The sequence below is a fragment of the Phocoena phocoena genome, chromosome 10 (assembly GCF_963924675.1).
Source record: "Phocoena phocoena chromosome 10, mPhoPho1.1, whole genome shotgun sequence".
Lineage (NCBI taxonomy): Eukaryota > Metazoa > Chordata > Mammalia > Artiodactyla > Phocoenidae > Phocoena > Phocoena phocoena.
In genome coordinates, this window is record NC_089228.1 from 62,329,437 (window position 1) to 62,355,214 (window position 25,778).

Here is a 25,778-nt window from a genome sequence, read left to right on the forward strand (position 1 = left end):
CCGCGCTTCGGCTGCGGGTGGCCCGCGTGCGCGCAGGTGTCTCCCGCGCGCCCTGCTCTGGGCGCTCTCGGCTTGGCGCCGCTGCAGTACACAGAGCGGGGCCGGGCTCAGCGCGCGCGGGAGGCGGAAGGCGCGCTCGGGGGCCGGCGCGGGACCGCAGCGCGCGCCCGGCCCGCATCTCTCTCCTCCCCGCTCTCTCCCATCGCCTACAGCCGCCCCGGACCTGGCCATGGGGAACGTGCCATCCGCGGTGAAGCACTGCCTCAGCTACCAACAACTTCTCCGGGAGCATCTCTGGATCGGGGATTCAGTGGCAGGGGCGTTCGAGCCCGCGCAGGTACCACCTCGCGGCCCAGGGGGTCCCCACCCTCTTTCGTCATCCCCCAGGCCTCCTCTCCCCTTCTCGTGTAGTCTCTCACCCTGGGCCCTTCCTGCGACAGTGCTGTAATGTCAAACCTCACCCTTTAAAAGGTTTCCCATCATCTCTCTGGGGTGAATTGCAGACCCACCCCTGCGGCTCAGACCCATTAAAATCCCTATCTTGGCCACGTGCAGGTCGCCTAAAGGAAACTGTTCCTTCTCTGTGTTTCCCTTGGAAGGGATAAGTCGTAATATACAACACTCCTCCGAGGATAGCGCCCTTCTTTTCAGTTTTCTCCTGATTATTGTGTGACAAAGACGACGAATTTGTCAGAATATGAGGCGGAAAAAGGAACAAAGCCAACACAGAAGGTTGGGAAAACACGGTGGGATGAAATCATCCGTCATATCATTAATTATCCCTAATGTATTTATGCTTCAACACACTTGAACAAGCTGGGGAAAAAAGGTAAATAACAGCGATTTCTGTCCAAAATGTATTCCCATGTTGATTCCTGAAAGCCCATTTTAAGACAATTATTAGGCAAGTGAGTATAGTATCCACATACTTGCGATTTAATGCACTCTCAACCGGAAATGGCAAGTAAATGAAGAAAATCTATATAAAGAAATAGACTTTTCCCTTAAAAGAGCTTAAAATTTAAAGTTGCACAAAGGAATAACAGTGATAATTGTTAAGTGAATGTGAAAACGTGGGAAAAGGGAGGGAGACTCAGGGTTTAGCTATTATTTTTTTGAATTTTGGTGGATACAAAAATGTTTATTACTGATTCATCTATGTACAAAATAATAATTTGTATTAAGCATAATATTTTAGTGGGTAAGCATAATTTAAATTTGTGTTTTAAAATCAACTATTCTAATATTAGGCATCCATTTTTCTATAGTTTTATAGTTAATGTATTTTCAGTTCAATGTATCAATATGTGACATTGTAATTTTAGTTCTACAGATTGGAGTTCAGCGTTTGTGGATTCTCTAAAAGATACTTTGCTCCTCATTACTTAAAAGATGGCCCTGGTCATCTGACTCAAAGACTGTTGCTGACAATCAAGAAAGGGAAAATAATTCTTTATCTTCCTGTATGTTCTCTTGTCTTCTATTTAATTTTCCTGCTTTCTCATTTGATCTTTGTATTGTAAAGATAATATAACCTTCATATTCACTCTGTTACAGAATCAGGAATCCTTACCTTCCAGTCCCGAAGTCTGAGACTTTATATGACTTCTGTTGCTGGGTTAATATTATTTTTCTCTCCCGCGACCCCCATATTCTAATTTTGTGGGCTTTGGGGAACATGACAGAGGCTAGACTGCTAGGTGAGGATGTCTACTTTGCCTTGCAGGGATGTGGAAACAGGGTAATTGAAAATGACTAGGATGAAAAAAAGAAAGAAAATGACTAGGATGACTGATCTAGGAATGCGGGGAATAGGGTTTTTGGACACTCATCAGCGTAATAAAGACTTTTTGTTCCTTTTTGGAGAAATAGCAATACCTTCTCCAAACATTGCTGTTTTAACCCTGGACTGCTTTAGTGAGAAACTCCTATTTATTCCTCAGACACAGCTTAAATATCACTTCTTTTGACCAACCCTTTTCTCCTTCCAGAGTTGCTAGCCTTTTTCTGTGCTCTCATGGCATTTTATGCATAGTTCTGTTTTAGTTCCAGTGTTGTGAAATGGTAATGTTTTAGGTCATGTCCTATTGAATACACAGCAGCAATGACACCACACTCTGAAATTTACCTTCTTCTTTGGCTTGTGTTTAACAACATTGTTGCTGCTTTAAGCCCTACCTCTCTGGTTCCTCAGGCTAGAACTAGACTGGCTCAGGGGTAAATCTTCAGATTCCTCATGACTTTTTATGCACACTCACAGTTCCTCTTACTATTAGTATACCCATATCTTCCAGATTCATATTACCATCTCTCTCTTAAGCTCCAGTCCTGATGTTCACCTGCTCACCTGACATCATCACTTGGGTATCTCAAAAGTAATTCAAACCCAACATTTGCAAAATTGGAATCACGTTCTTCTTCCCCTTCCAACCCCAGACATTCTCTAGAATTTCCTATCACAGGGTATGCCATTGCAATTCATTCAGCCCTGGAAGCACAAACCAAGAGCTCCTTTCCTTCTTTCCCCCATAACCAAAGTATCACTAAGTCCTGCAATTTTACCTTGAATTTCTCACAGATCCATCTGTTTTTCCAACTCTACTGCTGCTATCAATTTTAAAGTGGCATTCTCTCTCCAATGAACTACTAGACTCTTGCGATCCTTCAACCTATTGTTTCTACAGCTAGTTGGGAGAAGTTCTCTGTTTTGCACAGAATCATGCTATTCTCCCGTTTCACAACCTTCCGTGAATTCTCATTGCTTTTAGGAATGAATAGCAAGCAAAATCTTTAATGTGTTCTTGGAAGCCTCAGGTGATCTCTTCATTGCATCTCTCTGCAGCATCCTCTTAAGCTATGTTCTCTTATCCTTGCCACTGTGTCCTTCTTTTGAGTTTTCCAATCATCTTTCCTCTGGAAACATGATCTTTACCTGTTTTCCTCTCTGCTAGGAAGATTCTTTTCAAATAACTAACCTTGAGCTCTCAACTCAAATGTTGCTTCCTCATGAAATCTTTCCCAGACTCCCAAGGCAAGCATTTCTTGTTATCTTACTTTGCACTGTTCATTACAAATAATGTGAATTTTACATTTATTGTTGTGATCATTTTATGTTTAATTCCCTACCGGACTCTAAGTATCATAAAAGTAAGGAAAAATTCCACCACAAAATCCTCAGCAATGAACAAAATGTCTGATTAGTTTTTAATGGCCAATGAATACTTGTTGAATGAACAAATGAATGGATGTTTTTCCTTCTAGGGCATAAGCATCTCAGATTTATGGGGAACGTGAAATCCTTCATTGCACTTTTTAGGGTCCAAAATGATGATTAGCACATTGTAATAAAATGCTAACTATTTGTTATGTGAATGCCAAAGTGATGAGAATTAAGACAGGTGTCAATAAAGTTTGGTCTTAGTGCTGTTAGATGGGTATTATTACTGTTTGTGTTTTACCTTTTTTTATTGAACTATAGTTGATTTATAATGGTGTGTTAGTTTCCAGTGTACAGCAAAGCAATTCAGTTACACATACACATATGTATCTATTCTTTTTCAGATTCTTTTCCAATTTAGGTTATTTAAAGATATTGAATATAGTTCCCTGTGCTATACAATAAAACCTTGTTGTTTATCTATTTTATATATAGTAGATTGTATTTGCTAATCTCAAGCTCCTAATTTATCTCTCACCCTGATTTCCCCTTTGGTAACTGTAAGATTATTTTCTATGCCTATGAGTCTATTTCTGTTTTGTAAATAAGTTCATTTGTATCATTTTTTTTTAGATTCCACATATAAGTGATAGCATGTGATATTTGTCTTTTTCTGACTTACTTCACTTAGTATGATAATCTCCAGTTCCATGCATGTTGCTGCAAATGGCATTATTTCATTCTTTTTAATGGTGGAGTAATATTCCATTGTATATATATACCACATCTTCTTTATCCATTCATATGTAGATGGACGTTTGGGTTGTGTGTTATCTTTTTATAGAATCTAGTCATACTTTGATGGGGCAAGAGTTGAAAATGGATTCTGGAAGCTGTTAAAAGATTCACAGAGCTTAACTATTTCTCCACTGTTAAATCTGGCAGAGGGAATCATGGGCAGGACCCCTAAGTTTTGAAATAATTTGGCTGCAGTTGGGACAGACAGAGTGCTCTATTTTGAAAGAATACTGTGCTAGTCAATAGAAAGATTCAAAACCTAGCCCTTTTTCTGCTACCAATATATTATTAAGATAAAATTAAATATTGTGTGTGTGTAAGTACAAATATACACATTTGAAGTTTAGCAATTTATTACCAAACATAAAATGGGTCAATGTGAATTAAAGGCTTGCACGACCACAGCTCCACTAATTAAATTCTTTAGTTCTCTTCCTCTCTTTTTTTTTTTTTTTTTTGTAACTAATGGCATTGGTTTTTCAGATTTCCTTAATAGACCAGGAGGTTAAAATTGATCCTTCTATGGTTCAAGCTATCTCTTAGGGCCTGTCTTATTTTCTATATTTGTCTCTGTTAAAATGGATATGATGAAGCTGGCTTAACTCGTGGTTTAAAGTTTGGATTAAAATTTAGGTTCCCTGTAAAGTAGTCCTTCTTTGATTTCCAAGTGCTGCTTAAGCAGTAGCTAAATATCTTCATGTATTAATACCCCATTACAGCAATAAAATTCCTAAGGACCTAAATTCTATCATAAACAACACTTAAAATATATTAGTTTTTTAAAGACAAAATTGTAGACTTTGTGAGATTAAATTTATAGTTATTTTACATTATATCCTGATCCTTTAAGTTACATTTGCTGTCAGCAAATATTATGATTCCAAGTATTTAGTGTTAAACCGTCACTTGAATTTAATTGGAATGTACAATATTTTTGCTTAAATTTAATTAAAAAATTAAAGTAACTATATGCTTTTCAGTTTACAACTCTGAAGCTGTTAGTACATTTACAAAATACCTTAGAGTGAGTGGGGAGGAATTTTCAGAAAGGAACCAAAATACCATTGCACTGTTTGTTTTCTGTTTGTCTCAGGTGTTCTTTTGTCCTTTACTGCCCTGTTTCTCTTTTTTATGACTTCTTTTGAAATTATGTAAATTTTAAAATTCATTTTTCCCTTGGGTTGGCTTGTTAGTTATGTACTGTTTTTATGGTACTGGTAGTTGCTACCTATAAGATGTCAACGTACAACCTTGACTTATTAAAATATTATATAAATTAGTTCTATCACAACTTATTAAAAATATGATAATTTAACTCCCTTTACTGCCTTCGCTTTCTATATTATTGTTGTATATATTAATTTTCTATATGGTATATTTTAATATGTATTTATAGTCAATATACATTTATACCTATGCACATATTTCCTCTTTCCTTTGCTCTTTATTGCTTTCTTCATCTCCATTCTTTCATCTGAAATTATTTCCCTTCAACTAGAAATATTTGCTTTAATACTTTCTTTAGTAAAAATCTGGTGGTGATAATTTCTTTCAGTTTTTCTTTGCTTGAATTACATTTATGTATATACGTGTGCAATGTGCATAAATATAATGAATATTGAGTATAAATATATGTTCCATATAAAGAATTAGAATACGTGACATGACAGCAGTACGAAATGCAGATTTCTCAACAGATAAAATGGAAACCAGAGACAAACCAGAGGGAAATCAGCTGTTAGTTTTACTTTTAGTTCTTTGATGATAATATATCTTTCATTCTCTTCTTGTTATCTTTGGTTTCCAACAGTATGACTATGATGAGTCTACAGGTAGTTTCTTTATATCTGATAATGATTCATAGCACTTCTTGGATCTTGATGCTTGTTGGCTTCCATATGTTTTGGAAATTTTTCAATCAATTCTCTTCAACTATTGCTTCTGTCTCTTTTTTAACCACCCCCCAGCTTGGACCTATAGCTTGAAGAATCTTAGAATGTTCCTTGTGACCCATTTATTTCATATACTCATTTTTTGTATTTTTTATCTTTTGTTTCTCACCATGTTCAGTCTGAATATTTTTTCTCACCTATTCCATTTCACTAATACCCTCTTTAGCTTTGTCTAATTTGCTGCTGATTTAATGTGAGTTCTTAATTTTAGTTATATTTTTGAATTAATGGACTTCTATATGGTTTTTAAAACCAATTTTTAGCTTTCTGCCACAATTCTCCATCTTATCAAGAATTCTTGAATACTTATCAGTTATTTTAAGTTCCATGTCTGGTAACTCCAATATTCAGATCTCCAGTGGGTCTCTTTCATGTATCTTTCCTCTTGCAATGCCTACTAATTTTTCAGTTTAGGTTAGACACCTGTTATGAAAATGTTATAGACATAATTTGAGGCTCTGAGTCATCCAGAAATGATTACCTTCCCCCCACTCCCTTTTGCCCACCCTCTACACCCTGTCTCTGGCAACCACCAGTCTGTTCTCTGTATCTAATTTTGTTTTTTTTAAGATTCCACATATAAGTACTTGTCTCTTTCTGTGTGGCTTATTTTGCTTAGCATAATACCCTCAGGGTCCATCAGGTAGCAAATGGCATGATTTCCTTCTTTTTATGACTGAATAATATGCCTTTGTGTAGATATACACACCATATTTTCTTTATCCATTCATCTGTCAATGGGTACTTGGGTTGTTTTCACGTCTTAGCTATTGCAAAGAGTGCTGCAATGAACATGGGGGTGCAGATATCTGTTCAAGACAATGATTTCCTTTCCTTGGGATAAATAGCTAGAAGCAGAATTGCTGAATCATATGATAGTTTTATTTTTAATTTTTTGAGGAACCTTCATGCTGTTTTCCATAGTGGCTGCACCAATTTACATTCCCATTGCACAGGGGTTCCCTTTTCTCCACATCCTCACCAACACTTATTTCTTGTCATTTTGGTAATAGCCATTCCGATGGGTGTGAGGTGCAGGAAGGATTGATTATCTTTTGCTTCTAACAGGCAATAAGTGCAAGGGTAGCTTACCTTAAGCCAATCAGATGTTTAGCTGATTCAAGGTTGGACTTACTTCATTTGTGAGGGCTTGTCTTTTCTATTCACGCTTACTTTTATTTTGTTGCTCTCCAGGGGTTCTAACTAAAAGCCTAGAGTGTTTACCAGAATGTCTTCTCCTTGTTGAACCTGAACTCAAAAATATTTCCTCTCCAACTTCTAAGACCCCTGGAAGCTCTGATGCTCTTCTCAGCTTCTCACCTGATTGCATAGAATTGGCGAATGCCTCAAAAGGAAAGTTCATGCTGAATTTTGGTATCACCTCTGTGTTTTTCTTCTGCGAGTATCTTGGCCACTGAAGTACACCCTCCCTGGGAGACTCCAAAGGCTATCAAAGAAGTGTTTTTCACTAATATTTTCACCAGGTTTTCTGGTTCTCTGTGAGAAGTTTGTTCTGAACAAGCTAGTTAAAAAATTACTAATATAACAGGGGAAATATTAAAAAAACACCTATTTTGCAATATAATTGGAATTGAAAAAATATATTCATTTACCATATTACAAAGCTTTTGAGGTGGTTACATTCCAGGTAATATGCAAACTGTTGACAGTAACAATTTGTGTATTTATTTTTCAAGCTTTATTGAGATATAATTGACATATAACATTGTGTAAGTTTAAGGTATACAAATTTGATACATTCATATATTGCAAAATGATTGTCACCATAGCATTGGCTAGCATCTGCATCACATCACATAATTACCATTTTTTTTTTTGTGCTGAGACCATTTAAGATTTACTCTCTTAGCAGCTTTCAAGGATATAATATATTATTATTATTTTTTTTTTAAACATCTTTATTGGGGTATAATTGCTTTACAATGGTGTGTTAGTTTCTGCTTTACAACAAAGTGAATCAGCTATACATATACATATGTTCCCATATGTCTTCCCTCTTGCGTCTCCCTCCCTCCCACTCTCCCCATCCCACCCTTCCAGGCTGTCACAAAGCACCGAGCTAATATCCCTGTGCCTTGTGGCTGCTTCCCCCCAGCTATCTACCTTACTACGTTTGTTAGTGTGTATATGTCCATGACTCTCTCTCGCCCTGTCAAAACTCACCCTTCCCCCTCCCCATATCCTTAAGTCCGTTCTCCAGTAGGTCTGCATCTTTATTCCTATCTTACCCCTAGGTTCTTCATGACATTTTTTTCCCTTAAATTCCATATATATGTGTTAGCATACGGTATTTGTCTTTTTCTTTCTGACTTACTTCACTCTGTATGACAGATTCTAGGTCTATCCATCTCATTACAAATAGCTCAATTTCATTTCTTTTTAAGGCTGAGTAATATTCCATTGTGTATATGTGCCACATCTTCTTTATCCATTCATCCGATGATGGGCGCTTAGGTTGTTTCCATGTCCTGGCTATTGTAAATAGAGCTGCAATGAACATTTTGGTACATGACTCTCTTTGAATTTTGGTTTTCTCAGGGTATATGCCAAGTAGTGGGATTGCTGGGTCATATGGTAATTCTATTTGTAGTTTTTTAAGGAACCTCCATACTGTTCTCCACAGTGGCTGAACCAATTCACATTCCCACCAGCAGTGCAAGAGTGTCCCCTTTTCTCCACACCCTCTCCAGCATTTATTGTTTCTAGATTTTTTGATGATGGCCATTCTGACTGGTGTGAGATGATATCTCATTGTAGTTTTGATTTGCATTTCTCTAATGATTAATGATGTTGAGCATTCTTTCATGTGTTTGTTGGCATTCTGTATATCTTCTTTGGAGAAATGTCTATTTAGGTCTTCTGCCCATTTTTGGATGGGGTTGTTTGTTTTTTTGTTATTGAGCTGCATGAGCTGCTTGTAAATTTTGGAGATTAATCCTTTGTAAGTTGCTTCATTTGCAAATGTTTTCTCCCATTCTGAGGGTTGTCTTTTGGTCTTGGTTATGGTTTCCTTTGCTGTGCAAAAGCTTTGAAGTTTCATTAGGTCCCATTTGTTTATTTTTGTTTTTATTTCCATTACTCTAGGAGGTGGGTCAGAAAGGATCTTGCTGTGATTTATGTCATAGAGTGTTCTTCCTATGTTTTCTTCTAAGAGTTTGATAGTTTCTGGCCTTACATTTAGGTCTTTAATCCATTTTGAGCTTATTTTTGTGTATGGTGTTAGGGAGTGATCTAATCTCATACTTTTACATGTACCTGTCCAGTTTTCCCAGCACCATTTATTGAAGAGGCTGTCCTTTCTCCACTGTACATTCCTGCCTCCTTTATCAAAGATAAGGTGTCCATATGTGCGTGGGTTTATCTCTGGGCTTTCTATCCTGTTCCACTGATCTATCTTTCTGTTTTTGTGCCAGTACCATACTGTCTTGATGACTGTTGCTTTGTAATATAGTCTGAAGTCAGGGAGCCTTATTCCTCCAGCTCCTTTTTTCGTTCTCAAGATTGCTTTGGCTATTCGGGGTCTTTTGTGTTTCCATACAAATTGCGAAATTTTTTGTTCTAGTTCTGTGAAAAATGCCAGTGGTAGTTTGATAGGGATTGCATTGAATCTGTAGATTGCTTTGGGTAGTAGAGTCATTTTCACAATGATGATTCTTCCCATCCAAGAACATGGTATATCTCTCCATCTATTTGTATCATCTTTAATTTCTTTCATCAGTGTCTTATAATTTTCTGCATACAGGTCTTTCGTATCCTTAGGTAGGTTTATTCCTAGATATTTTATTCTTTTTGTTGCAATGGTAAATGGGAGTGTTTTCTTGATTTCACTTTCAGATTTTTCATCATTAGTATATAGGAATGCCAGAGATTTCTGTGCATTAATTTTGTATCCTGCTACTTTACCAAATTCATTGATTACCTCTAGTAGTTTTCTGGTAGCATCTTTAGGATTCTCTATGTATAGTATCATGTCATCTGCAAACAGTGACAGCTTTACTTCTTCTTTTCCGATTTGGATTCCTTTTATTTCCTTTTCTTCTGTGATTGCTGTGGCTAAAACTTCCAAAACTATGTTGAATAAGAGTGGTGAGAGTGGGCAACCTTGTCTTGTTCCTGATCTTAGTGGAAATGCTTTCAGTTTTTCACCATTGAGGATGATGTTTGCTGTGGGCTTGTCATATATGGCTTTTATTATGTTTAGGAAAGTTCCCTCTATGCCTACTTTCTGGAGGGTTTTTATCATAAATGGGTGTTGAATTTTGTCGAAAGCTTTCTCTGCATCTATTGAGATGATCATATGGTTTTTCTCCTTCAATTTGTTAATATGGTTTATCACATTGATAGATTTGCGTATATTGAAGAATCCTTGCATTCCTGGAATAAACCCCACTTGATCATGGTGTATGATCCTTTTAATGTGCTGTTGGATTCTGTTTGCTAGTATTTTGTTGAGGATTTTTGCATCTATGTTCATCAGTGATATTGGCCTGTAGTTTTCTTTCTTTGTGACATCCTTGTCTGGTTTTGGTATCAAGGTGATGGTGGCTTCGTAGAAGGAATTTGGGAGTGTTCCTCCCTCTGCTATATTTTGGAAGAGTTTGAGAAGGATAGGTGTTAGCTCTTCTCTAAACGTTTGATAGAATTCACCTGTGAAGCCATCTGGTCCTGGGCTTTTGTTTGTTGGAAGGTTTTTAATCACAGTTTCAATTTCAGTGCTTGTGATTGGTCTGTTCATAGTTTCTATTTCTTCCTGATTCAGTCTTGGCAGGTTGTGCATTTCTAAGAATTTGTCCATTTCTTCCAGATTTTCCATTTTATTGGCATAGAGTTGCTTGTAGTAATCTCTCATGATTTTTTTTATTTCTGCAGTGTCAGTTGTTACTTCTCCTTTTTCATTTCTAATTCTATTGATTTGAGTCTTCTCCCTTTTTTTCTTGATGAGTCTGGCTAGTGGTTTATCTATTTTGTTTATCTTCTCAAAGAACCAGCTTTTAGTTTTATTGATCTTTGCTATTGTTTCCTTCATTTCTTTTTCATTTATTTCTGATCTGATTTTTATGATTTCTTTCCTTCTGCTAGCTTTGGGGTTTTTTGTTCTTCTTTCTCTAATTGCTTGAGGTGCAAGGTTAGGTTGTTTATTCGAGATGTTTCCTGCTTCTTAAGGTGGGCTTGTATTGCTATAAACTTCCCCCTTAGAACTGCTTTTGCTGCATCCCATAGGTTTTGGGTCGTTGTGTCTCCATTGTCATTTGTTTCTAGGTATTTTTTTATTTCCTCTTTGATTTCTTCAGTGATCACTTCATTATTAAGTAGTGTATTGTTTAGCCTCCATGTGTTTGTATTTTTTACAGATCTTTTCCTGTAATTGATATCTAGTCTCATGGCGTTGTGGTCGGAAAAGATACTTGATACAATTTCAGTTTTCTTAAATTTACCAAGGCTTGATTTGTGACCCAAGATATGATCTATCCTGGAGAATGTTCCATGAGCACTTGAGAAAAATGTGTATTCTGTTGTTTTTGGATGGAGTGTCCTATAAATATCAATTAAGTCCATCTTGTTTAATGTATCATTTAAAGCTTGTGTTTCCTTATTTATTTTCATTTTGGATGATCTGTCCATGGGTGAAAGTGGGGTGTTAAAGTCCCCTACTATGAATGTGTTACTGTTGATCTCCCCTTTTATGGTTGTTAGTATTTGCCTTATGTATTGAGGTGCTCCTATGTTGGGTGCATAAATATTTACAATTGTTATATCTTCTTCTTGGATCGATCCCTTGATCATTATGTAGTGTCCTTCTTTGTCCCTTTTAATAGTCCTTATTTTAAAGTCTATTTTGTCTGATATGAGAATTGCTACTCCAGCTTTCTTTTGGTTTCCATTTGCATGGAATATCTTTTTCCATCCCCTTACTTTCAGTCTGTATGTGTCTCTAGTTCTGAAGTGGGTCTCTTGTAGACAGCATATATAAGGGTCTTGTTTTTGTATCCATTCAGCCAATCTGTGTCTTTTGGTGGGAGCATTTAGTCCATTTACATTTAAGGTAATTATTGATATGTATGTTCCTATTTCCATTTTATATATTGTTTTGGGTTCGCTACTATAGGTCATTTCCTTCTCTTGTGTTTCGTGTCTAGAGAAGTTTCTTTAGCATTTGTTGTAAAGCTGGTTTGGTGGTGCTGAACTCTCTCAGCTTTTGCTTGTCTGTAAAGGTTTTAATTTCTCCATCAAATGTGAATGAGATCCTTGCTGGGTAGAGTAGTCTTGGTTCCAGGCTATTCTCCTTCATCACTTTCAGTATGTCCTGCCACTCCCTTCTGGCTTGTAGGGTTTCTGCTGAGAGATCAGCTGTTAACCTTATGGGGATTCCCTTGTGTGTTATTTGTTGTTTTTCCCTTGCTGCTTTTAATATGCTTTCTTTGTATTTAATTTTTGACAGTTTGATTAATATGTGTCTTGGCGTTTTTCTCCTTGTATTTATCCTGTATGGGACCCTCTGTGCTTCCTGGACTTGATTAACTATTTCCTTTCCCATATTAGGGAAGTTTTCAACTATAATCTCTTCAAATATTTTCTCAGTCCCTTTCTTTCTTTCTTCTTCTTCTGGAACCCCTATAATTCGAATGTTGGTGCGTTTCATGTTGTCCCAGAGGTCTCTGAGACTGTCCTCAGTTCTTTTCATTCTTTTTTCTTTATTCTGCTCTGCAGTAGTTATTTCCACTACTTTATCTTCCAGGTCACTTATCTGTTCTTCTGCCTCAGTTATTCTGCTATTGATCCTATCTAGAGTGATTTTAATTTCATTTATTGCATTGTTCATCGTTGCTTGTTTCATCTTTAGTTCTTGTAGGTCCTTGTTAACTGTTTCTTGCATTTTGTCCATTCTACTTCCAAGATTTCGGATCATCCTTACTATCATTATTCTGAATTCTTTTTCAGGTAGATTGCCTATTTCCTCTTCATTTGTTAGGTCTGGTGGGTTTTTATCTTGCTCCTTCATCTGCTGTGTGCTTTTCTGTCTTCTCATTTTGCTTATCTTACTGTGTTTGGGGTCTCCTTTTTGCAGGCTGCAGGTTCGTAGTTCCCGTTGTTTTTGATGTCTGTCTCCAGTGGCTAAGGTTGTTTCAGTGGGTTGTGTAGGCTTCCTGGTGGAGGGGACTAGTGCCTGTGTTGTGCTGGATGAGGCTGGATCTTGTCTCTCTAGTGGGCAGGTTCACGTCTGGTGGTGTGTTTTGGGGTGTCTGTGGCCTTATTATGATTTTAGGCAGCCTCTCTGCTAATGGGTGGGGTTGTGTTCCTGTTTTGCTAGTTGTTTGGCATAGGTTGTCCAGCACTGTGGCTTGCTGGTCGTTGAGTGAAGCTGGGTGCTGGTGTTAAGATGGAGGTCTCTGGGATATTTCCACCGTTTAATATTATGTGGAGCTGGGAGGTCTCTTGTTGACCAGTGTCCTGAAGTTGGCTCTCCTACCTCAGAGGCAGAGCCCTGACTCCTGGCTGGAGCACCAAGAGCCTTTCATCCACACAGCTCAGAATAAAAGGGAGAAAAAGTAGGGAGAATTAGTAGAAGTATGAGTAAAGAAAGAGGGAAAGGAGGAAAGGAAGGAAGGAAGAAAGAAGCAAAGAAGGAAAGAAAGGAGGGAGGGAGGGAGGGAGGGAGGAAGGAAGGAAGGAGGGAAAGAAGGAAAAAAAGACAGAAAGAAAGATGATACAGTAAAAATAAAATAAAGTATAATATAGTTATTGAATTAAAAAATATTTAGAAAAAAAAAAAGGGACGGATAGAACCTTAGGACAAATGTTGGAAGCAAAGCTATACAGAGAAAATCTTACACAGAAGCATACACATACACCTTCACAAAAAGAGGTAAAGGGGGAAAAATCATAAATCCTGCTCCCTGAGACCACCTCCTCAATTTGGGGTGATTCGTTGTCTAAAGGAGGGAGGGAAGGAAGGAAAGAAAGAAAGAACGAAGGTAAAGTATAATAAAGTTATTACAATTAAACTTAATTATTAAGAAAAAGAATTTTTAAAAAAAAGTCATGGACGGATAGAGCCCTAGGACAAATGGTGGAAGCTAGAGTATACAGACTAGATGTCACACAGAAGCATACACGTACACATTCACAAAAAGAGGAAAAGGGAAAAAAATCATAGATCTCGCTCCTAAATTCCACCTCTTCAATTTGGGATCATTCCTTGTCTATTCAGGTATTCCACAGATGCAGGGTATATCAAGTTGATTGTGGAGCTTTAATCCGCTGCTTCTGTGGCTGCTGGGAGAGATTTCCCTTTCTCTTCTTTGTTCTCACAGCTCACAGGAGCTCAGCTTTGGATTTGGCCCTGCCTCTGCGTGTAGGTCGCTGGAGGGCGTCTGTTTTTTCGCTCAGACAGGACGGGGTTAAAGAAGCCGCTGATTCGGGGCCTCCGGCTCACTCAGGCCGGGGGTTGGGGGATGGGGGAAGGAGGGGCACTGCGTGCGGGGCCGGCCTGCGGCGGCAGAGGCCGGCGTGATGTTGCACCAGCCTGAGGCCCGCCGTGCGCTGTCCCGGGGAAGTTGTCCCTGGATCCCGGGAACCTGGCAGTGGCGGGCTGCACAGACTCCGCGGAAGAGGGGTGTGGAGAGTGACCTGTGCTCGCACACAGGCCCCTTGGTGGCGGCAGCAGCAGCCTTAGCGTCTCCCGCCCGTCTCTGGGGTCCGCGGTTTTAGCCGCGGCTCGCGCCCGTCTCTGGGGTTTGCGCTTTCAGCCGCGGCTCGCGCCCGTCTCGGGGGCTCGCGCCCTCAGCCGCGGCTCGCGCCCGTCTCTGGGGTTCGCGCTTTTAGCCGCGGCTCGCGCCCGTCTCTGGAGTTCCTTTAAGCAGCGCTCTTAAACCCCTCTCCTCGCACACCAGGAAACAAAGAGGGAAGAAAAAGTCTCTTGCCTCTTCGGCCGGTGCAGGCTTTTCCCCGAACTCCCTCCCGGCTAGTCGTGGTGCACTAACCCCTTCAGGCTATGTTCAAGCCGCCAACCCCAGTCCTCTCCCTGAGCTCCGTCCAAAACCAAAACCCGAGCCTCAGCTCGCAGCCCCGCCCGCCCCAGTGGGTGAGCAGCAAGCCTCTCGGTTTGGTGAGTGCTGGTCGGCACCGATCATCTGTGCAGGAATCTCCCCGCTTTGCCCTCCGCACCCGTCGCTGTGCACTACTCCGCGGTCCCGAAACTCCCCCCTCTGCCTCCCGCAGTCTCCGCCCGCGGAGGGGCTTCCTAGTGTGTGGAAACTTTTCCTCCTTCACAGCTCCCTCCCACTGGTGCAGGTGCTGTCCTTATTCTTTTGTCTCTGTTTTTTCTTTTGCCCTACCCAGTTACGTGGGGAGTTTCTTGCCTTTTGGGAGGTCTGAGGTCTTCTGCCAGCCTTCAGTAGGAGTTCTGTAGGAGTTGTTCCACGTGTGGATGTATTTCTGGTGTATCCGTGGGGAGGAAGGCGATCTCCGCGTCTTACTCTTCCGCCATCTTCAAGGTCCCCCCCAAGGATATAATATATTATTAACTGTAGTGTTAATCACTATGCTGTGCCTTAGATTCCTAGAACTTACTCATCTTATAGCTTGAACTTTGTATAGGGTAACAATTTAAAGTCCAAAAATTGAATTAAAAGATTGGCTGCTTCATGAAAAATAATATTTTACAGAAAAACTGACATAATGATTTTCACTCTAAGTAAAAATTGTGAAAGATATTTTTTTAAGATAAAAATTAATATGCTGCCTAAATTAAGTATCTTGCTTTGGGGAAACAGTGTGCTATTTACTCCCTCCTTATGTGTGACATAGGTCAATAAAATTTGTTAAATGAATGAATGAATCAATGAGTGATTAAATTTACAGTATTTTATCTCTATTGATATGAGATTATTTCGGATCTTTCCATTTAATGGCTCTGAAGTGTGTAAAAATATTTTCTTCTTATTATTAACCTTTTCTTTACAATGCTATCTTTTGCTTTGTCTTGATTCATTCCTGGTTCATATTCAATATGCATTGGGCACTGCCTAACTGCTTTACATGCCATCACTCAGTCCCCATAACAATCCATTTTATAGGTGTAGTAGCTGGGATACAGAAACATTAAATAATTTGTTCATGGTCAGTAGTTGATGACCTAGGAATTGAATTCAGTCAGCTGAGGTTCCAGAGCTCCCAGTTTTCACCACTATACCAGTGCTTCCTGACCTTTCTGGTGATAGGAGTCAATGGAGGTGTTTATTAAATGTGCTAGAAATTCAGATTCAGTAGCTCTGTGTTGGAGCCCAGCTCTCACTGTTTTTGCTTCACCTACCTTTTGGGAAATGCTGGACTGAGTGATGCTGCTGCCCCTTCATCTCTGTATCTTCTGTCAAAGCGTCAGCTATAGGCTCATGTTTCCTCTAATCTGTCTTCTGAGAGCTCCTGGCTCCAGCCCATGAAAGGCTCCTATGAGTTTTGACTTCCCTTCTCTCCTCTTTGAAGGTGAGACTAGAGTTCTGCCTGGAATAGAATTGCATTGGATGCATAAGGAAAAACAACTTGGTTTCCAATAAATTTCCTGTTCCCTCCCATCTCCAATACTTTCTGTCCTTGGATTTCTGTTAGCTCCTCTCTTCCTTGCTTTCTCTCCTTCCAGCTGGCTTTCACATCCTTTCCTCCCCCTGCCCTGTGTTCTTGTTTTTTTCATTAGCTCTGAGCTCCTCCAAGTCTTCTGGCTTCCTTTCTGCTTATTCACTCTGGGCTGTAACTTTCCCTGACCCTTTCTTCTTTCTTCATTTTCCTCTTCCAAGTTTAGCTTTTATTTTTGTTTCTTTTCATTTTCCCTCATCAACCAAGGGGCTAGACTGTGCAGACCCATAACTTGATGGGTCACTTTTATGGAGCAGATGGTATTTAAAAGAGATCGTACAAACTCGTATATGTGGGGAATATCATTTTAGCAGAAATTCTGATTTGAAAGTGTTGTCCAGCCTGCTTGAAGACCTCACAGTAAAAGCAACACAAGAAAACAAGTTTCCTGGTCTTACGATTGTTAGTTTAAGTAGGAGATGCAAATTTGCTGCTACACAGGTGAGCCATATTTAACCTCTGGAAACGTTTTGTTTGATCAAGACTACACTTAAAAGATAAGTACATATGAATGCCTTAAACAGGATTTGTACTCTTTACTCATATACTTAACTACCTCGGGCACCCAGGTTATCTTCCTGTGCATGTGGATATTTGACTCTCTGGTCCTTACCGGACAATTACATGGGGATGCTTTAATGAGACCATCCAGGACATTTCTAAACATTGGCATATTTTCCAACAGTGTAGAGTGTAATCGTAATCATTCAGCAGGCAGGAAGTTGTCTTTAAATTACCAGGAGTTTGCCATTTTTCCCTTTGGGACCATCTTCCTTTTCATAGTGATCAGAATTCATTCCTAAATGAAGGCTCAGGTGTTTGGGGATTTCTTCTCCTGGATCTAACCATATGTATGAGCCAATGTTTATGTTCTTTTCTCATAGAAACTAAATATTGATCACCAGATATTATTTCTAAACACATTCATTCTGAAATTAGACTGATTTTTACTTGAATTTTACTGGAGGATAATTTTAAAAGTTATTCAGGTTCCTAGAGGCATATTTTGGACTTTTTTTTTCATGTAATTTATGTAAAAGCCAAGATTAGCAAGAATGGAAAAGCTCTCTGAAAAATATAAAACTTAAGTGAAAGCTGTTGTTTCTAGGTAGTGATGAAGGGGCTGGAGCTGTGAGTTGCAATCATGCTCTAGAAAGGAGGAGCTGGCACTTCTCCACCTGCTCCAGGGAGGGGAAGAGCTATACCCTGGCCCTGACGCTTGCCGGGTGGTGAGGATGCTGTGGGGCAGGAGGGCCAAGTGTCACATGGGAGGTAGAACCACTGGAGATTCTGTCCCAAGGGTGCAGCCCAGGCCACATTTTCATTCTTCATTGCTGTGTTCCTCTGAAAGCTCATTTCTTGTCTTTGCTTTTTATTTGGACCACTTCCCCTCACCCCCACCCCCCACAATCCTTTCTTGCAATTCAGTTAAACACAAGCCTGTACATTTATTCTAATTCAGGGCCGGGGGAGTTAATGATGATGATTGTAGTCTATGTGGTAAATATATATGTGTGTGAATATAACATATCAATCTGTATCTGTGTTTATCAATCTGTAGCTGCATCAACTACATATCTGTCATCCATATATCATCTATCTCTATCATCCATCCATCTATCAATCAATCTATATATCTATCATCAATCTATCATCTGTCTATCATAAAAAAATAATTTAAAGGTCCCTAATGTTAAAAATTGCCTTAACTATATCTATCTATCACCTATCTGTCATCTATCTATCTATCTTTCTTTCTTTCACCCATCTGTTATCTACCTATTTATCTATCTATCATCTTTCATGAATCATCCATCCATCCATCCATCAATAAATCAATCTATCTATCATCTATCTGTCATCCATCAAGCAATCAATCAATCTATGTATCTATCTAAGTATGTATCTATTTTTCATATATCTAATCTTTTACAAAAAATAATAATTTAAAGATCCCTAATTTTAAAAATTTCCTTATTATTACTTTCATACTTGATTTGAAGATGGATACTCGCCTTTTACTTGTGGTGAAACTTTTTCTTATAAGTATTTCTTTGTGTTCTTCACTGCTGCCCCTGCCAACCCCAGTTCTTGAATACTGCTCGGTGGACCCATGTTTGTTTTCTGCATTGAAGCCCAGTTCCTTCCCAAAGATGGTTGAGTAGGTGGAAACATCTCTTTAGTAAATATGTAATATTTGCAGTCCTAGACTGAGGCCTTCTCAAGGAGCGAAACTATGTTTTATTTACCTTTTCTGTTATCCAGAAGACTTAAGTACTTAGATCGCGGTAAATGTTTGCAGAATAAATTAGTTTGGATATAGTAAAAATTCATTCATAGAGTAAACTTCAGCTGGTTTAAGCCACATTCATTGACTTTCTAAATGGCAAAAATATGTATTTAATTATATCAAAGCTATTATTTTTGTAAACAAGAATTAGTAGCTTTCACTCTTATTTATTATTTTTTGTATTGGAATAGAGTGTCTGTTTTTCAAATTCATGTGTTCATTTTGGAAACTTGAAAGTCTATTATTTTCTTTCATGGCTATCGGCTATCATTGTAAAGGTAAAAAAAAAGAAGAATCTAGCTTTTTTGTTTTTTTAACATCTTTATTGGGGTATAATTGCTTTACAATGGTGTGCTAGGTTCTGCTTTATAACAAAGTGAATCAGTTATACGTATACATATGTTCCCATATCTCTTCCCTCTTGCGTCTCCCTCCCTCCCACCCTCCCTATCCCACCCCTCCAGGCGGTCTCAAAGCACCAAGCTGATCTCCCTGTGCTATGCAGCTGCTTCCCACTAGCTATCTACCTTACGTTTGGTCGTGTATATATGTCCATGTCTCTCTCTCGCTTTGTCACAGCTCACCCTTCCCACTCCCCATATCCTCAAGTCCATTCTCTAGTAGGTCTGTGTCTTTACTCCAGTCTTACCCCTAGGTACTTCATGACATTTTTCTTTCATAAATTCCATACATATGTGTTAGCATATGATATTTGTCTTTCTCTTTCTGACTTACTTCACTCTGTATGACAGACTCTAGGTCTATCCACCTCATTACAAATAGCTCAATTTCGTTTCTTTTTATGGCTGAATAATATTCCATTGTATATATGTGCCACATATTCTTTATCCATTCATCCAATGATGGACACTTAGGTTGTTTCCATCTCCGGGCTATTGTAAATAGAGCTGCAATGAACATTTTGGTACATGACTCTTTTGGAATTATGGTTTTCTCAGGGTATATGCCCAGTAGTGGGATTGCTGGGTCATATGGTAGTTCTATTTGTAGTTTTTTTAAGGAAACTCCATACTGTTCTCCATAGTGGCTGTACCAATTCACATTCCCACCAGCAGTGCAAGAGTGTTCCCTTTTCTCCACACCGTCTCCAGCATTTATTGTTTCTAGATATTTTGATGATGGCCATTCTGACCGGTGTGAGATGATATCTCAATGTAGTTTTGATTTGCATTTCTCTAATGATTAATGATGTTGAGCATTCTTTCATGTGTTTGTTGGCATTCTGTATATCTTCTTTGGAGAAATGTCTATTTAGGTCTTCTGCCCATTTTTGGATTGGGTTGTTTGTTTTATTGCTATTGAGCTGCATGAGATGCTTGTAAATTTGGGGGATTAATCTTTGTCAGTTGCTTCATTTGCAAATATTTTCTCCCATTCTGAGGGTTGTCCCTTCTTCTTGTTTATGGTTCCCTTTGCTGTGCAAAAGCTTTGAAGTTTCATTCAGTCCCATTTGTTTATTTTTGTTTTTATTTCCATTTCTCTAGGAGGTGGGTCAAAAAGGATCTTGCTGTGATTTATGTCATAGAGTATTCTGCCTGTGTTTTCCTCTAAGAGTTTGACAGTTTCTGGCCTTACATTTACGTCTTCAATCCATTTTGAGCTTATTTTTGTGTATGGTGTTAGCAAGTGATCTAATGTCATACTTTCACATGTACCTGTCCAGTTTTCCCAGCACCACTTACTAAAGAGACTGTCCTTCCTCCACTGTACATTCCTGCATCCTTTATCAAAGATAAGGTGACCATATGTGTGTGGGTTTATCTCTGGGCTTTCTATCCTGTTCCATTTATCTATCTTTCTGTTTTTGTGCCAGTACCATACTGTCTTGATTACTGCAGCTTTGTAGTATAGTCTGAAGTCAGGGAGCCTGATTCCTCCAGCTCCGTTTTTCATTCTAAAGATTGCTTTGGCTATTCGGGGTCTTCTGTGTTTCCGTAAAACTTTTGGAATTTTTTGTTCCAGTTCTGTGAAAAATGCCAGTGGTAGTTTGATAGGTATTACATTGAATCTGTAGATTGCTTTGGGTAGTAGAGTCATTTTCACAATGTTGATTCTTCCAATCCAAGAACATGGTATATCTTTCCATCTATTTGTATCATCTTTAATTTCTTTCATCAGTGCCTTATAATTTTCTGCATACAGGTCTTTTGTCTCCTTAGGTAGGTTTATTCCTAGATATTTTATTCTTTTTGTTGCAATGGTAAATGGGAGTGTTTTCTTGATTTCACTTTCAGATTTTTCATCATTAGTGTATATGAATGCCAGAGATTTCTGTGCATGAATTTTGTATCCTGCTACTTTACCAAATTCATTGATTAGCTCTAGTAGTTTTTTGGTAGCATTTTAAGGATTCTGTATGTATAGTATTATGTCATCTGCAAACAGTGACAACTTTACTTCTTTTCCGATTTCAATTCCTTTTATTTCCTTTTTTCTCTGATTGCTGTGACTAAAACTTCCAAAACTATGTTGTCTTGTTCCTGATATTAGTGGAAATGCTTTCAGTTTTTCACCATTGAGGATGATGTTGGCTTTGGTTTGTCATATATGGCCTTTATTATGTTGAGGAACGTTCCCTCTATGCCTACTTTCTGCAGGGTTTTTATCATACATGGGTGTTGAATTTTGTCGAAAGCTTTCTCTGCCTCTATTGAGATGACCATATGGTTTTTCTCCTTCAATTTGTTAATATGGTTTATCACATTGATTGATTTGTGTATATTGAAGAATCCTTGAATTCCTGGAATAAACCCCACTTGATCATGTAGTATGATCCTTTTAATATGCTTTTGGATTCTGTTTGCTAGTATTTTGTTGAGGATTTTTACATCTATGTTCATCAGTGATATTGGCCTGTAGTTTTCTTTCTTTGTGACCTCCTTGTCTGGTTTTGGTATCAAGGTGATGGTGGCCTTGTAGAATGAATTTGGGAATGTTCCTGCCTCTGCTATATTTTGAAAGAGCTTGAGAAGAATAGGTGTTCGCTCTTCTGTAAATGTTTGATAGAATTCACCTGTGAAGCCATCTGGTCCTGGGCTTTTGTCTGTTGGAAGATTTTAAATCACAGTTTCAATTTCAGTGCTTGTTATTGGTCTGTTCATATTTTCTATTTCTTCCTGATTCAGTCTTGGCAGGTTGTGCATTTCTAAGAATTTGTCCATATCTTCCAGGTTGCCCATTTATTGTCATATAGTTGCTTGTAGTAATCTCTCATGATCTTTTGTATTTCTGCAGTGTCAGTTGTTACTTCTCCTTTTTTATTTCTAATTCTTTTGATTTGAGTCTTCTCCCTTTTTTTTCTTGATGAGTCTGGCTAATGGTTTATTAAATTTTTTGTCTTCTCAAAGAACCAGCTTTTAATTTTATTGATCTTTGCTATTGTTTCCTTCATTTCTTTTTCATTTATTTCTGATCTGATTTTTATGATTTCTTTCCTTCTGCTAACTTTGGGTTTTTTTTTTTTCTTCTTCTTTCTCTAATTGCTTTAGGTGTAAGGTTATTCGAGATGTTTCCTGTTTCTTAAGGTGAGCTTGTATTTCTATAAACTTCCCTTTTAGAACTGCTTTTGCTGCATCCCATAGGTTTTGGTCGTCATGTCTCCATTGTCATTTGTTTCTAGAGTTTTTTATTTCCTCTTTGATTTCTTCAGTGATCACTCCATTAGTAAGTAGTGTACTGTTTAACCTCCATGTTTTTGTATTTTTTTTACAGATCTTTTCCTGTCATTGATATCTAGTCTTATAGCATTGTGGTTGGAAAAGATACTTGATACAACTTCAATTTTCTTAAATTTACCAAGGCTTGATTTTTGACCCAAGATATGATCTATCCTGGAGAATGTTCCATGAGCACTTGAGAAAAATGTGTATTCTGTTGTTTCTGGATGGAGTGTCCTATAAATATCAATTAAGTCCGTCTTGTTTAATGTATCATTTAAAGCTTATGTTTCCTTATTTATTTTCATTTTGCATGATCTGTCCATTGGTGAAAGTGAGGTTTTACAGTCCCCTACTATGAATGTGTTACTGTCAATTTCCCCTTTTATGGCTGTTAGTATCTGCCTTATGTATTGAGGTGCTCCTATGTTGGGTGCATAAATATTGACAATTGTTATATCTTCTTCTTGGGTCGATCCCTTGATCATTATGTAGTGCCCTTCTTTGTCTCTTCTAATAGTCTTTATTTTAAAGTCTATTTTGTCTGATATGAGAATTGCTACTCCAGCTTTCTTTTGGTTTCCATTTGCATGGAATATCTTTTTCCATCCCCTTACTTTCAGTCTGTATGTGTCTCTAAGTCTAAAGTGGGACTCTTTTATACAACATATATATGGGACTTGTTTTTGTATCCATTTAGCCAATCTGTGTCTTTTGGTGGGAGTATTTAGTCCATTTACATTTAAGGTAATTATTGATATGTATGTTCCTATTCCCATTTTCTGAATTGTTTTGGGTTCGTTATTGTAGGTCTTTTCCTTCTCTTGTGTTTCTTGCCTAGGGAAGTTCCTTTAGCATTTGTTGTAAAGCTGGTTTGGTGGTGCTGAACTCTCTCAGCTTTTGCTTGTCTGTAAAGGTTTTAATTTCTTCATCAAATCTGAATGAGATTCTTGCTAGGTAGAGTAATCTTGGTTGCAGGTCTCTCTCCTTCATCACTTTAAATATGTCCTGCCAGTCCCTTCTGGCTTGCAGAGTTTCTGCTGAAAGATGAACTGTTAACCTTATGGGGATTCCCTTGTGTGTTATTTGTTGTTTTTCCCTTGCTGCTTTTAAGATGCTTTCTTTGTATTTAATTTTTGACAGTTTGATTATTATGTGTCTTGGCATATTTCTCCTTGGTTTTATCCTGTATGGAACTCTCTGTGCTTCCTGGACTTGGTTAACTATTTCCTTTCCCATATTAGGGAAGTTTTCAACTATAATCTCTTCAAATATTTTCTCAGTCCCTTTCTTTTTCTCTTCTTCTTCTGGAACCCTTATAATTCAAATGTTGGTGTGTTTAATTTTGTCCCAGAGGTCTCTGAGACTGTCCTCAGTTCGTTTCATTCTTTTTTCTTTATTCTTCTCTGCAGTAGTTATTTCCACTATTTTATCTTCCAGGTTGCTTATCCGTTTTTCTGCCTCGGTTATTCTGCTGTTTATCCCATCTAGAGTATTTTTAATTTCATTTATTGAGTTGTTCATCATTGTTTGTTTCATCTTTAGTTCTTCTAGGTCCTTGTTAAATGTTTCTTGCATTTTGTCTATTCTATTTCCAAGATTTTGGATCATCTTTACTATCATTATTCTGAATTCTTTTTCAGTTAGACTGCCTATTTCCTCTTCATTTATTAGGTCTGGTGGGTTTTTATCTTGCTCCTTCATCTGCGGTTTGTGTTTCTGTCTTCTCATTTTGCTTATCTTACTGTGTTTGGGGTCTCCTTTTTGCAGGCTGCAGGTTCGTAGTTCCCATTGTTTTTGGTGTCTGTCCCCAGTGGCTAAGTTTGGTTCAGTGGGTTGTGTAGGCTTCCTGGTGGAGGGGACTAGTGCCTGTGTTCTGGTGGATGAGGCTGGATCTTGCTCTCTGGTGGGCAGGTCCACGTCTGGTGGTGTGTTTTGGGGTGTCTGTGGACTTATTATGATTTTAGACAGTCTCTGTGCTAATGGGTGGGGTTGTGTTCTTGTTTTGCTAGTTGTTTCGCATAGGGTGTCCAGCACTGTAGCTTGCTCATCATTGAGTGAAGCTGGGTGCTGGCATTGAGATGGAGATCTCTGGGAGATTTTTGCCATTTAATATTATGTGGAGGTGGGAGGTCTCTTGTTGACCAGTGTCCTGAAGTTGGCTCTCCCACCTCAGAGGCACAGTACACACTCCTGGCTGCAGGACCAAGAGCCTTTCATCCACATGGCACAGAATAAAAGGGAGAAAAAGTAGAGAGAAAGAATTAGTAGCAGTAGGAAGAAAGAAAGAAAGAAAGAAAGGAAGGAAGGAAGGAAGGAGGGAAGGAAGGAAAAAAGAAATAAAGAAGATAAAGTAAAATAAAATAAAGTTATTAAAATAAAAAATAATTATTACAAAAAAAAATTTTTAAAAAAAGCAACAAAAAAAAGGGATGGATAGAACCCTAGGGCAAATGGTGGAAGCAAAGCTATACTGACAAAATCTCACACAGAAGCATACACATACACACTCACAAAAAGAAGAAAAGGGGAAAAAATCATAAATCTTGCTCTCAAAGTCCACCTCCTCAATTTGGGATGACTCGTTGTCTATTCATGTATTCCACAGATGCAGGTACATCAAGTTGATTGTGGAACTTTAATCCGCTGCTTCTGAGGCTGCTGGGAGATATTTCCCTTTCTCTTCTTTGTTCTCACAGCTCCCAGGGGCTCAGCTTTGGATTTGGCCCCGCCTCTGCATGTAGGTCGCCGGAGGGCGTCTGTTTTTCCGCTCAGACAGGACGGGATTAAAAGAGCCGCTGATTCGGGGGCTCTGGCCCAGTCAGGCGGGGGGGTGGGGAGCGAGGGGCACGGAGTGCAGGGCGAGCCTGCAGCGGCAGAGGCCGGCGTTGCACACAGTATTTCTTACTGCAATGTCTCTTTAGTTATTTTGGTTTCTGAAGCTGATTTTTTAGTGCATTCCTCAAGGAGGGCTTCTGGAACACTCTACTGAAATACTGAGTCAGGATCTGCTTCATTCAGTGGTAGGCCACAAGAGTCTCTTCAGAGGCTTCTTCCCAATTTCTCTGGCCACGTGTTGGTCAGGAACCAGGGGTGAGCCAGGAGCTTCTTGTAGTGCAACCCCGTCTCCCTCCAGAATCAAATCGAGTCCGTCAACTCGTAGCCCGAAATGGAAGTTGGTCGGTTCCTGGCCTCAACTGCCAAGCACTGGGGTAGCTGGTGCCGCTTCAGGGAACTCTGAAGGGAAGGTCCTC

General features: G+C 38.7%; 1 protein-coding gene across 3 annotated transcripts in view; it reads left to right on the forward strand.

Moving 5' to 3' along the window:
• Positions 1–229: 229 nt before the first annotated feature.
• The window catches only part of HMGCLL1 (3-hydroxy-3-methylglutaryl-CoA lyase like 1), a 144,091-nt gene continuing 118,542 nt past the window's right edge, over positions 230–25,778 (forward strand). For all 3 annotated transcript variants that reach the window (XM_065885296.1, XM_065885298.1, XM_065885299.1), the window contains exon 1: positions 230–337. In XM_065885296.1, the coding sequence (XP_065741368.1) occupies positions 230–337 (108 nt within the window). The remainder of the gene's footprint in view (positions 338–25,778) is intronic.